Consider the following 13986-nt stretch of genomic DNA (forward strand, 5'->3'; position numbering starts at 1 on the left):
AAAACATAAGAACTTTATTTTCACTAACCTCCACTTTCCTACTTTAGGCAAATGTAACATTTCTAACTCACCTTTTAAATTATGAAAAATAGCTTGGGGGAATAACCTCTGTTCCTTTAGCTTAGGAAATTCGGGGTTTGGACATGAGTTAGGAATTACTGGTCCAAGGTTTATGATTTAAGATTAAAAATTTAAATCAACAGATGATGTACTCCTGTGTTTTGGGGGCAGGCTGAGATGCATGTTTTTGTTTTTTTTTTTCATCCTGGTGATCTTACAGTGTAAGTATCTCTACAAGCGTTGCTCTAAATTGATACAAAGCCTTAGTCTTTCTCCTTGTTTGTTAATTAAAGCATTAAGCCGAGAAGAATATGAGTGGACAGTGACTGCCTTCTTGGTGCAGTGTTAAACAGAAAGTTCTGTGTAAGCACTTGGGAAAGATTCTGAACACTGTAGTCCTCTGTCTAATTTTAGCTGATCTGTTTTCCAATTGCTGATGGAGAAAGTAAGTACAGTATCCTATAAATATGACAGGTTCCTTAGGTGGTTGCTATTTTGGAGATGGTCTGGGGTGCTCTCTTGTAAAGTTAGTTGTCAGGACAAGCCATTGCTTCTGGTGTCCAAGGGTCAGCTTACAGAAAGCGTGTGAGCTTCCTAAAAGTCTCATTCTTGGTCAGTGTCGGTCTCTCTCATCTTGTTTGGTGATGGGCCCATAGGGGACACTTAGGTGATGGCACTGGCCCAGTGCCCACTAGGAAATATGCTATTTCTTTGATTCCTTTTATTTATTTTGGCTGCACCATACAGCTTATGGAATCTTAGTTTCCTGACCAGGGATCGAACCCAGGCCAAAGCAGTGAAAGCACTGGGTCTTCACCACTGGACCACCAGGGGATTCCCTCTGGTTCTTTTTTTAAAATTAAAAAAATAAAAAACAACATTTATTTTTAATTGAAGGATAACTGCTTTATAGTGTCATGTTGATTTCTGCCAAATGTCAACACCTGAGGTTCTTATTTAGGCTTTTTGGTTTCTTTTAAATGACCGCTTTATTCTGGAACCTGATCTTTTAAAAAAATTATTTAAATTTTTAAATAATACACAGACATAGAGAGCATAGTATAATGAATCTCCACGTACCATCACCAATCTGATTTCATCAGTCCCCCCTGAACTCAATTTTCCCCCTCCTTATTCTCTTCCTCTCCTTTCCCTGCAGAAATTGAACACAAAATCTCCTTTTCACCTGTAAATATTCAGCATGCATCTGTAATTAGAATACTTTTTTTTTTTTAAAAAAGCAATATGTTTGAAAGTCGATTAAGGTGTTAGAAACACACTAGCAAAATGTATCATCCAGTACCCAGCCAACATTCATATTTTCCCCTGCATTGTCAAAGCACTATCTACCCTGAATATTCATTAGAAGGACTGGTGCTGAAGCTGAAGCTCCAGTACCTGATGTGATGGGCCGACTCATTGGTAAAGACTCTGATTCTAGGAAAGATTGAAGGCAGGAGGAGAAAGGGACAACAGAAGACGAGACGGTTGGATGGCATGAGTTTGAGCAAGCTCCAGGAGGTGGTGAAGGACAGGGAAGCCTGGTGTGCTCTAGTCCATGGGGCTGCAGAGTTGGACACGCCTGAGCGACCGAACAACAACAACGACATCAAAGACAGTTTCTCAGAGTCCTCTTTTGCAAGACTGACTGATCTGTTGAAGGAGCTGAATCATTTGCCTCAGGATTGCTCTAAGGATTGCTTCCTTAAGGTGGTGTTCAGTTTGTGTTTTTTATAAGCTGGAAGTTAGATGTGGAAGCTTAATTAGATTCAGGCTCAACGTTTTGTTGCCTGACTTTCTGTTATAAGGACATAATGTGAACATAGTCATAGTTGATCATGGGAATTAGTGACACCTCCCCTCAGAAATCAGAGGTAGGATAGGTGAGGACCATGGGTGAGGACAGAGGGGCTAGCCGTGGTTAGGCATTAAGTGTAAAGTGGCTGAGTTTGAGATAAATCAGACCAGCTGTGAAAGCTGGGACCTGGTCTGCAGTGGGGGCAGAGACAGCATGTCTCCAGTTAGGAAGCTTTTTAATGACTCCTCAGTGATCATCACTTCTCAAGCTATAACTTGTCTGCTGCACCAGGGACTAGGCCAGGTCAGTCAAGGGTAAACAAAGAACTGAAATGGCCACGGAGAAGGAAGAGGCATGGAGGGGAGTGAATGCGGCTGGGCCAAAGCCCAAGTGTGGGGCTGAGCCTCTGGAGTTTTCACCATGGTCTCTGTTGGAACTTCTCCCGGCTGTACGACCATACGGTGGCACAGAGCAGCAGCCAACTCTTCAGTTTACTTTCAGCAAGTTGGTAAACTTGCCCAAGCAGCTGCTTTGATGGGGACTGGCAGCCAAGCACAGCTTGTAAGAGGTAACAGCAGCAGGCAGTGAGTGTGTGCGTATGTGAATGCCTAAACCCAATTCACAACGCAAACAGGCGTATTCCAGGTGGTGCCTCTGCACTGCCCAGATGGAGATGTCGTTGCTGGCCTGGCCTAGGAGGTTGACCTCAGAGGTCGATTTGAAGAGGGCTTACCCAGAATCCAGACACACTGTCTTCTCAGCAGCAGGTAACAGAGACTTCGGACATCAGAGGTGAGAACCAGGCACATGTAGTTCTTGCAAGAAACAGTGTTAGGACACGAGAGAGAAAGACAGACAGATAAAGAGAGATAGCGAGACAGATTGACTTTCCTAGTTGTGTGATCCTGGGTCAGTTACTTAACTCCTCTCTAACTCAGTTTCCTCATCTGTCAAATGTAGAAAATAATACTAATAGTCACTTCTTGAGGTTGAGTAATTTAAGTAAAGACGCTCATATAAAGTGCTCAGAATTGTGTCTGCCACCTAGTAAATATTCGTCCTCGTACCTAGAATAGTGTCTGACATTTTGCAACACTTGGTAAATTCCTACTGAATGAATGACTAAATGTTAGTATGTAAATGTAAGGCATTATTTGCATGCATGTGTTGGCTGATACTATATAGATATATGTCAGCATTATGAGTGAAGAAAGTTACAACTTTTATATGCCTTTCAGGAGGTGTATGTGTGGGATGTGTTAAATGGATCATCAGGTATAATTTGGTCTTCGCTGATGCTGAAGGCACATCTGCAGTCTTGTATGTGTGTAGGCTGATCATTTATACACAGGTTCCAAGTCCTCAGATGCTCAAATGCTGCCTCTTTGGGGAATTCTTCTCCCAGAGCTGCCAACACTGTTTTAGGTTGTCTGCCGTGTTCCCTAATATTTGTTATAGATATGTGTTGAATCTCACCCCCGCCCCCACCTGTTGTCTCTCAGCTCTTGGAGAGGAATCCCCAACATGTTCTACGTGAAGTAGGTGGCCAGTAAATACTAGATGCCCAGATCAGATATATTTTAAGCAAGACAGAATTCTCCTGAATTTTATTAGAAACATCTGTATTCTTTCATGCTTAGAACATGTGTGCCTTGAAGAGACTTCATATGTAGAGCTGCCTTGTGGCTGCCTGGAGAGAGAGCTCTTGGAGTTTTCCCATCACTTTTTGCATCCAACTGTGTGATCGTTCACCCCGCTGTGGCCTGTGGACCCTAGGCCTGGACCCTGGTGTCCAGGAGATCTCACAAAGGTGTGAGACCAGGCCTTCTCCTGCCAAGCGCTGCAGTCAGGCTGAGGAGACAGGCTAGAGTGGGCTGAATGTTAAAGCGAAAGGCATGGTGTTGTGCTCAGTGCACAACACTGGGTGATGGCCCAGATAGCAAGTTCTCTGTATTTCTAGGAGGGGACAGTGGCTTGGAGGCTGCGCATGTAGAGGTTTTGAGACGTGAGTGTACCTTTGCATGGAGCACAGGAATTACTTCTTCTGCTTGATCGGCAAGGTGAGGTTTGTCTCACTGAGACCTAATGTGTGCTGCAGCTATGATTCCAGGTTTGCTGCCAGGAGTGTGGAATTGGGATCAGAACCCAGTTCTGGCTCTTTGCTGGCTGCATGGTCATCTGATCATAAGACCACTTCAGTTGACAGACTTGGTGGCACTTCTCTGCAGCCTCAGTTTCCCTGGCTGTAAAATGGGGATAATGGTAGCACTTGCTTCGTAGGGTTTTACTACTTCGTAGGGTTTCACACAAGGGGACGTGCCACGCCATTATTAGAGGCTGAACTTGGAGAGAACTCAGGAAACAGCTTTATCCTTAAAGATGATGTGGATCTTCCATTCTGCTTCTTTAGAGTATCTCAGGCCGAGTGTCTGGGTTTCTAGCAGATTGTTGTTCACTCAGTTGTGTCTGACTCTTTGCCACCCCATGGACTGCAGCACGCCAGGCTTCCCTGTCCTTTACCATCTCCCAGAGTTCGCTCAAACTCATGTCCATTGAGTTGGTGATGCTATCCAACCATCTCGTCCTCTGTCGTCCCCTTCTCCTCCTGTCTTTGTTCCTTCCAGTGAATATTCAGGGTTGATTTCCTTTAGAATTTTGATCTCCTTGCAGTCCAAGAGACTCTCAAGAGTCTTCTCCAATACCGCATGCAGTTCAAGAGCAAATTACTGGCACTAAAAAGCCCATTTCACATGAAAGCCAGTTTAAGGCTTCTCCCACTACCCATCTCAGGTGCCTTGGAAACCAGCAGGATAGAAAGGTCAGTGTCGGCTTGCTCTAGTGTTTTTCCATCCTTGCTCCACCTCTTTGCCTCCTCAGGCTACTCCAGGGTCAAGGGTCAAGGATTGGGGAGATTGGAGTTGAGGCAGAGCCTTTGCCTGAGCAGAGTGTGTTTGCTCCCTCTTGGCTGCGTGAGTCTGTGATCATGATTGGCCTTTTGTGGGTGCACATTAGTGGTTCTTTTAGAGATGTGCTTGTCCTCTCAGAGACCTCCAAGAGGACCTTTTACCTGATGCCCTGTCCCGGTGACCTCTGTGAGCACTATCCAGCTCCTCGGCAGGACGCCCTCCCATTGTCTTAGGCAGCGTCCTCTCTGGAGGAGCCCAGCTGCCTTCTGAGTGGTCCCTTAGCCCCCGGGGAAGTTCACACATCCAAAGTTCACAGCCAAAGTTGTCCCAGCTCTTCCCATCCTGGCAGCTGCAGGCAACCTCCTTCGGCTTCTCCAGGTGAGGGGCGGGCTCCCAGGAACGCTCTGTGGTCCAGAAACAGCCCTGGGCTGGCCCCTGAGCAGTACTTTGCCTGTGGGGCTGGGAGCCATTTCCTTTCCTTTCTCTCATATTCTCTCCTGGTGGTGGGGAAGGGATGCTGCTGGGCTCACCTCTCCTCTAACTTCCGTTGGAGGACTACCTCACACGCCCCAGTGCATCCCTAGCCTGTTCTGAGATGGGTTGTCGCAGACCAGTTTGGCCACTATGGAGCAAGTCCTATGAGGACAGAAATCGGGGTGTTTATCGTGCCTTTTAGTTTTGAGTCAACAGAAGAGCCCCATCCCATTCCCACATCAGTTTCACAGCACAGTGCCTGGTACGCCATCAATGTCCAGTGTGTCCTGGCCACTGTCACTGTTTAGCTAACGTGGGCTTCAGTATTCTTATCTGAAATCCTGGCTACTGGTAATCTCTGCTCTGCTTCCCACTTGTGAGTTTTGGTTTTATTTTTATATTTTAGCCTCAACAGAATGGGATCTCCCCACGCATGTTTAAGGCCTTTGTGAGCAAGAGCCACCCAGAATTCTCCTCCAATAGACAGCAGGATGCCCAGGAGTTTTTCCTGCACCTGGTGAATCTAGTAGAGGTAAGTCAGCCTTCAGAACTGCTTGGAAGGGTTGATAGAAGTGTGTCCAGCCCTCGCGTGCAGTCCCGCCCGTGTGGCCAGAATGCTGCCACCCCCCAACCTCTCCCTGTCTGGGCTCCTTTTAGAGTTGGTGTCTTTGGGGCTTTCTCTGTTTGGCCCACTTGATGTAATTACTCCTCAAACCTGGCTTTCTCGGCCTTCGTGGGTCTCCCTGTTCTCCTCCTAATTTGAATGTGTTCTAGGACTGTTTATCCATTTTTTCATTCCCTGTTTTTGTTTTTTGTCTCTGTGACAAGCTCCTTGAGAGCTTGATATTTGGTGTCCTCTGTACTCCGAGATACTCACTCTGGGCTCAGAGCAAAATTGAATCACATTAAATGCTGTGGTTCTTAAAGGCCACTGAGAATTTATGATTAAAGGCTTTTTCCCCCCCTCTTAAAAAAATAACTACTTTTTCCCCTGATGACTAGTGTGTTCTTTGTGGAAACAGAGGCACAGAAGAGAAAATCAAAACCTCCCATACTACCTGCTCCCCCAAACAAGCAGTGCTAACATTCTGGTGTCTGACTCCCTACCTTCGCCCCCAGTCATTTTCCAGGTGCAGTTCATTCTCTGCTTGCTGGTTTGTGAGCAGTGTTTTCCACTTAACCTGTTGTGAACATTTTGCCATGTCATTATATACTCAAATATAGCCTACTTTCTTTTTTACTTGTGTATAATTTACATTAGTACATTTATAGAATCATATCATACATGGCTTAATTTTTTAATTTAAAAATATTTTTTAAATAAAAATTTGTTTAAATTAAAAAACTTTAAATTTTTAAAAATTTACTTTTTAATTATTTTTAAGCTTTTTAATTTATATTGAGGTATAGCCAGTTAACAGTGCTGTGATAGTTTCAGGTAAACAGCAAAGGGACTCAGCCATCCATATACATGTATCCATTCTCTCCAAAACCCCTCCTAATCTGTCTACCACATAACAGTGAGAAGAGTTCCATGTGCTGTATAATAGGTCCTTGTTGGTTATCCATTTTAAATATAGCAGTGTGTACATGTCCATCTCAAACAACCTAACTATATGTGGCTTAATTTTTCCGGGGCAGCCCTTGATTTTTTTTTCCTTCTTTCTCATTACTTGGCCTTTCATATCTCCTTTCTTCTAATTCTGTCTAGGTCAGTCCCTCTGCCATGACTTTTGATGGCTGCATACTATTTATTTACACAATGAACTATAATTTATTTAACCAGTCTCCCATTTTTGGACTTTAGGCAACTACTAGTCTTTTGCTGTACTTTTACCAGTACTCTGAACTGACATGCCCAGAGGGAATCTTTAGTAACATCAGATCTTTTCACCAGATTTATATTTGATTCTGTGCTAATTTTTATACATGGGTGACTCAGACAGTAAAGAATCTGCCTACAAGGCAGGAGACCCAAGTTCGATCCCTGGGTCAGGAAGATCCCCTGGAGAAGGGAATGGCAGCCCACTCCAGTATTCTTGCCTGGGAAATCCCATGGACAGAGGAGCCTGGTGGGCTACAGTCCATGGGGTCGCAAAGAGTCGGACACGACTAAAACGACATAGCATGCATATCCCATGAAAGTAATATAAGTTTACTGACTTGATATAACCTCGTTTTCAGAGGAACCGCATTGGCTCAGAAAACCCAAGTGATGTTTTTCGGTTTTTGGTGGAAGAGCGGATTCAGTGCTGTCAGACCCGAAAAGTCCGCTATACGGAGAGGGTAGACTACCTGATGCAATTACCTGTGGCCATGGAGGCAGCAACCAACAAAGGTAATGTTCCAAAGTGGGAAGTGAACAGAGCACTTCTTCACACATGAAGACCCTCGAGTAAGAGATAGTGCGGTTTAGTTACTGCAGAGCTGTGTCTGGAGTAGACCTGGAAGGTGTCTGGTCTGCATGTCTCTCCTCATCTATTCCTCAGTCCCCATGTGGCTTTCTTTGGAGATTTTCATGGAGCCAGTTATGGAGGGAACCTACTTCAGTGCCTATAAGTTTCAACAACAGGTTGGTTTAGAGTCAGTTTAATTTGGAGGAAATTATTTGTAATTTAACATTATCACTTACAAGTTGTGCTGTAAAGTCTGAGGGAAGTGGTCAGAACTACATTTTTTGATATGAGCCATTCAAGCAGAGGTCTCTTAAAAAGAATCCATCTGTGGCATCTGAGCAAAGTGCCTGTTCTGGGTGATTAAGTGTGGCCAGGCTCTTTGTGAGTCGGAAGCCCCTTAGAAAGGTCTCTGGACCTTGGAAGCAGGAAGAAAGCAGATACCCAGGTGGAGGGGGTGATGCTCAGGGTAAATTTCCTTCAATAAGTCTGATCTGGTTCTTTTCAGACAAAATAGATGAATAATATTTCTTAGAACTAATATCTTAGAAGCAGAAAAAGGAGAAATATCTGCTTGATTGCTTATCTCTTGTGAACTGGTCATTTTTGTAAAGTTCAAACACTCCTTGGGTGGCTTTTTTATTTTCTTTTTGCGGGGGTGGTGGGTAGTCACTTTATTGTGTTAATTGGAAAATTATTTTAACATGAAACAATTTCCATTTTCTATAAACTTCTGCAGCTTTTGGCTAGTTTTTAAGTTCTTATTCATTATACAAAGTAGAAATGGGGTGGGGATCTGTGGTTTGTTTCCTTTTTAGCATGAGGCCTAATTGCTTTCTCTTGCCTACCTTGGTGAATGCTGGTTAACATATTCTACTCAGTTCTGTGATCCTCTCTAAACTCACTGTTTATAATTTATGAGTGGTAGCTTTTTTTTTTTCCCCAGAAAGGAGATTTGTAATTGAGTGTCAGGAAATTGATAGCTGGAAACACATAATGCTAGCATCCTAGGCAGAAGTCCATCCTACACCGCTCATGGGCTGGGGAATGAACTGTAAGAGCATATCCAGATGTATTTAAGAAAACACAAAGGTACATCAGTGGTATCCAAAAACTGATAAATCAGGAAGCGACTTTTTGTAACACAGAAGGAATTCCTGGAAAGGTCCATTTAGAATCTATACAGAATCTTGACTTACAGGCGGTTTCCAAGAGCAGATCTGCTGACTCTGGGGAAGCTCACCGTGTACTCACTTTTTTCCCCTGGTTGTTCAGTCATTTGAGCAGGGATAGCATAGAAAGCCTTCTGGATTGGCTGCTCTGCTTTCTGCAGTGTCAGGTAACCCCACATGAAGTTGTCTTGGCGGTGCTGGGCAGGATTGCAGGTCTGGTGCCTTGGGTAACTGTGCTCCTTATAGTTCATCCTGCTCCTTGGCTCGCGCTCTCCGTGACCTCTCATCACGGTCAAGGGCCAGGAAGAGGTGAGCCCTTGGATTTCATTCAGCATGAAATTCTCTGGTGTGGAGACTTTGTGATTAGAGGGTGGTTTGGGGTCAAACCAGTCTTGACCTCTGGATAAATGAAAGCCCAGGTTCATGTATCACAGCACATGTGTGGTCTGAACCGCTTACCTGGACCGTAATTCACAGTTCCCTCCTGTCAGCCTCAAAGAGGAACAGGCAAAAAATGAATGGCTTGATGCAGCCTGGCATTGCCCCTCTAAACACGCTCCCAGCAGGCTCCTCTGGCTTTGTGGAGGGCAGCGAGTAAGCAGTCCTAACCCCAGCCCAGAAGCCTTCAGGGAAGGCTGTTCATTGTTCTAGGGGCCCTTTCCTTTCAAGAAAATAAATGACTGCAAAGTCATTTGTTTGCTCTTCTACGCAGATGAACTGATCGCCTATGAACTAACGAGAAGGGAAGCAGAATCAAACAGAAGACCCCTTCCTGAGTTGGTTCGTGCCAAGATACCATTCAGTGCCTGCCTGCAGGCCTTTTCTGAACCAGAAAATGTTGATGATTTCTGGAGCAGCGCCCTGCAAGCAAAGTCTGCGGGTGTGAAGTAAGTGTGTATGTGTGTGTGCTTGTGTGGTGGCAGTAGGATGAGAAGGGGGCCTTGAGAGGTGGGGGCCAGTAGGGAAGGGCGAGGGGTGCCACTGTACAGGTCTGTGCATGCTTGCTCATGTGTGGCTAGATGGAATTATGATTTACACAACCCTAGTTGTCATAGACCTTGCTTGTATGAGGCCTGTCCAGTGAAAAAGGCTTGTAATCTGTATCATGTGTAAGGGAGAGAATGCCTATTTTTTTTTTTTAACTGAGCAGGTATAGCCAAGAATTCTTGTGCCCCATGGCAAGATGATATTAATCAAGAAATTAGAAACTATTTATGACAGTCTTTAGTATTTAAACTCCACTGTGATAGATTCTGATTCCACAGTTAAAGATATGACTTAGAACTTGGTGACTCTGTTCTTGCCTGGAGATTAGGGGTCTCAGGGCATCTCAAAGGGGACCTCAGGGCTCCTGGGCTTTGTTCCAACGAGCTGCTCAGACATGGTCAGGAGATATTCTGTTTCTAAATTGTGATCCTTCTTGTCAGGTCCATACATTTTTTTTTTTTTCTCCACTTGACACCTTAGTTGATTTTATACAGTCAAGTTCTTGCCTGCATACTTCATGCAGTTGGAGAAAGAGAATTTACAATGACATAAAAAGAAGGGAGTTCTAAAAGTTAGTCTTTGGAACTCATTACTTTTAGATATTCTTCAGGCATTTTTTCTGGGCTCAGCCTGAGCTCTAGGTGACATGAAAGGCAGGGAAGGATGGATGAGCTACTGCTGGCTGTTTTTTTTTTATTACAACCACAAGTAGCAGTCAAACCTGAATCGCTTATTCTCTCTGACAGTCATCCCTCAGGATTCCTCTGTTTCAGATGATTGACTTCATGTGTTAAAAATGGGAAAATAAAAAGAATATTTCAAAAGCTTTAAAGAAAAAGCCACATTTTATTAACAATAATTTCTTTTAAAAAGTTTTTTCACATCCAGAGGAAATTAATAATAGTTCAGTTATCAGTTACCCATTGTGGAGTGACTTTTCACCCGAGGACTGCTCAGTTTTGGGAAGCGTGTATGTGTATGTATGTATGTGCATGTGTGTGTATGTCCTTGCAGATAAGGGTTGATGAGCTGGCATGTTAAATGTTCGTGATTCACTTCATTACAACTTGGGCACATCTTTGAGCAGTTAGAAAGCTACACGTTTTATTGGTTTAGTGGTGAAAACAGTTTTTTTCTCTCAACTTTATTGAAGTATAATTCACATAACACTTTGTGAGTTTAAGGTGGCCTGTGTGATTTTTTCTTAACTTTTTTTCTTTGTTTATTATTGACAGTAGGCTGAAGATTCCACAAACATTTATCTTTTTCTCTTTGTGCTTTAATTCTGACTCTGTATGGGAGGTGAAAGTGATCAGAGGCCTGGTGGCCTAGAAAGTCCCCAGCATCATGTGTGAGTTGCAGAAAAGGTCCTCACTGGCCGGTCTGCCTGGTTCCCCTTTTCTGCTCTTCAGAATCTTACAAGTACAGGGCGTGATCTACTCTCTAGGCCTGCGGGGAAGCCATCTTCTCATCACTAGGAAACGGAGCATCTTTGAAGTGGAGCTGGGAAGCGTTAGCCTTCTGCAGAGACAGTCTCTGACCCCTGGGCTGGTGGTCAGGAGATCTGGATTCTTCTCCTGTGTCCACTTCCCAACTTGTGCTCTAACCTGGGGCAAAGTCAGCAACCAGTTCCTTCTTACATCTGAGTGGAGGAATGATGGTTGCTGACCCACAAAATATTTAGTTGTAGGCAGAGGGGTTTCTACCTTCTCTAATCCTTAACAGTAGCTATTGAACATGTTTCTTCTTTTTTCTCTTTTACATGCACACGTATGTATGTATGTTTACATACATCTTTGGTTTAATGCATATGAAAGAAAGTTATTACTGGATGTATCACAATTGTTGGTAATTGAAAACTGGTATTATGGGAAAGGAGAAAGCAGTGTTCTAGGGTAATAAAGCAACTACCATTATGGCACATTTATTAATATTATTCCATGTTATATGCTAATGCATCCCATCAAATATTGCTTAATCCCCTTAGTACTGCTGTGACATAGGCACTTTAGTCTCCCCATTTTACAGATGAAGAAGTAATGGGAGTATTAATAATGGTCACTAAGTGACAGACTTGGAATTCATTCACTTGAAGTTTAAACTCTTAATCTTTGTGTTGTATACTGCCTCCACATTCCTTTCCTGCTTGCTTATGCTTGTATCTTTATAATCCTTATAGTGTTGTTTATTCTTTATTATACCTTATGTTTCAAATAATAGTTTTGGAGAAACTAGTTCAGTAAATTCCTAAAATATCTTTTTTTCTTTTTGCTATTTCCAGCAATATAGATATGATCTCTTTATTATGTTACTTTGGGGCCTTAAATTTTTCTTGTGTTAGACCCAGAGTCTGAAAGCCCAGGAAGAGACAAAAGATGTCCTCTTGGTAGATCTTGGGTCAGTATGGACCAGACATAACGATCCTTCTCTTTTTGGTCCTGAACAGACAGTGACTGACTGGGAAGAATATGTGTTTGGAAATTTTATTCACCCAGTAAATATTGTTGCGCACCTAGTGTATCTTGGGCAATGAACTAAACGAGATGGAGGCCCTCCCCTCAAGGAGCCCACAGATTAAAGGTTGATAGGGACAGATTTGGTCTTAACCTTTATCATTCATGAACAGAAAGGCATGGTATGGGGCTCAGAGCATAGGCTTTAGGTGGACTGGCAGCATTTGAATCCTCAGTGTAGAACTTACTGGTATGTGACCTTAGCCAAGTGACCTCACCTCCATAAACTTCAGTTTCCTTACATGTAAACTGGGGATAATAATAGAACTTTATAGGGTTGAGGTGAGGATCAAGCCTAAAATGCTTTGCATAGTGCCTGGTGGAGTAAATGTACACTGTAATTGTTACTACATTACTTTTATCTTTTTTTACCTTGGATTAAACAGTTTGTGTTGATTAATTGTGTTTTTAATTATGATTTGGTTAATTATGTGGTTGATTAACTATGTTTTCAATGTATTTAATGGAAATGATAGAATTTTTTTAGTCACCAGGTTTTCAATAAATAGTGTTAATAATTTCAGGGAGAGAGACAGTTTATATATCAATACATTTTTCTTAATAAGGCTTTCATAATGTTTTTGCCTGAATTTGTAACCAGTGAACAATTGATGCATTTTAAATAAGGTAATAAGTTGTTGATAGACAATGTCATACAATTGTCAAGCACTGTTCTAAGCTCTTTAGTCCTAACTCAGTTCTTGTAACAGTTCTTTGAGGTGACTTTACTCAGTGTCTATCTACACCTTTTTGAGTGATTTATATTTCAGTGGACTTTATTAAGTATATAACTTTTCAAGAAAAATTTTAATTCCAGGAATTAATTTTAGGAATAGAAGAGTAACTGGTGCATAATTTATAACCTTACCAGATTTAACAACAAACTTGATGTCCCAAACCTGCAATTAATGAATGCCAAGTGTTCGTTTTGAGGTTGACTTGAACATATTTATATTAAGCAGTTACTGAATGTGTGATTCAAGTTGAGACCCTATATACAAAAATGAATAAGGAATGTTTAACCAACAGGAAAAATACAATGTGGGCATCATCTAACCTGCTTTCTGGTACTCTTAGATTGGTAGCTACCCACAGCAAAGTGATGTGTTAAATTATCAGCCTTGAGTTCCCTCTACTGCCTCCCACTCCATGGTTTATTACCAGCTGATTCCTCACCCAGATACTGATCACAGGGCAACTTCAGGAATCTTTGGGATCCTGAACCACAGTTTGGAAATCATTGATGACTTTTAGTTGATCTCATTGTTAAATGTTTTTCGGATTTTAAATTTACATGGTTAGAGGAAGGGGTCAGAGAGGTGACACTTTTATAGTCATTGAAAATATCAGATGGTGTTTCTTGGTTTTTGGTGAAATTGAGGACTTGGCTATATTTAAGAATGATATTAATATTGTTTCTCAGAAGATAGGAAAACCTAATTAGAGATAGTATATAATTTCTGGAGAGTGAGCTAGGCTAATAGATCAGCTTCTTAGGATAGTTAGGCTCTTATTTTTTGAGAAACTCCCTCATTGCCTGTACCCTTCTACCTTCCTTGTGATGGGGAATTTGAGATCTAGAGTGGTTAAATGACTTGCTTAGGGCAAAATACAGGACAGTGACAAACCAGCTCACTGTCCTTAGTCCTATGGATTCTAGCTCTTGCATGACAAAATCATCAT

The 13986-nt window shown here is 42.5% G+C and overlaps 1 protein-coding gene across 7 annotated transcripts in view; it reads left to right on the forward strand.

Moving 5' to 3' along the window:
- Window positions 1-13986, forward strand: part of USP13 (ubiquitin specific peptidase 13) — a 130986-nt gene that overhangs the window by 77426 nt on the left and 39574 nt on the right. For 5 of the 7 annotated variants that reach the window (XM_081571043.1, XM_081571044.1, XM_081571045.1 and 2 more), the window contains exons 11-13: window positions 5645-5770; window positions 7423-7576; window positions 9516-9690. In XM_081571043.1, coding sequence (XP_081427169.1) covers window positions 5645-5770; window positions 7423-7576; window positions 9516-9690 — 455 coding nt within the window. Of the gene's footprint in view, window positions 1-5644; window positions 5771-7422; window positions 7597-9472; window positions 9691-13986 lie in introns of all 7 variants that reach the window. The other 2 variants (XM_081571040.1, XM_081571042.1) reach the window with 1 other exon arrangement.

Source organism: Giraffa tippelskirchi, chromosome 2 (assembly GCF_054371585.1).
Source record: "Giraffa tippelskirchi isolate mGirTip1 chromosome 2, T2T-mGirTip1v1.2.pri, whole genome shotgun sequence".
Taxonomy (NCBI): Eukaryota; Metazoa; Chordata; class Mammalia; order Artiodactyla; family Giraffidae; genus Giraffa; species Giraffa tippelskirchi.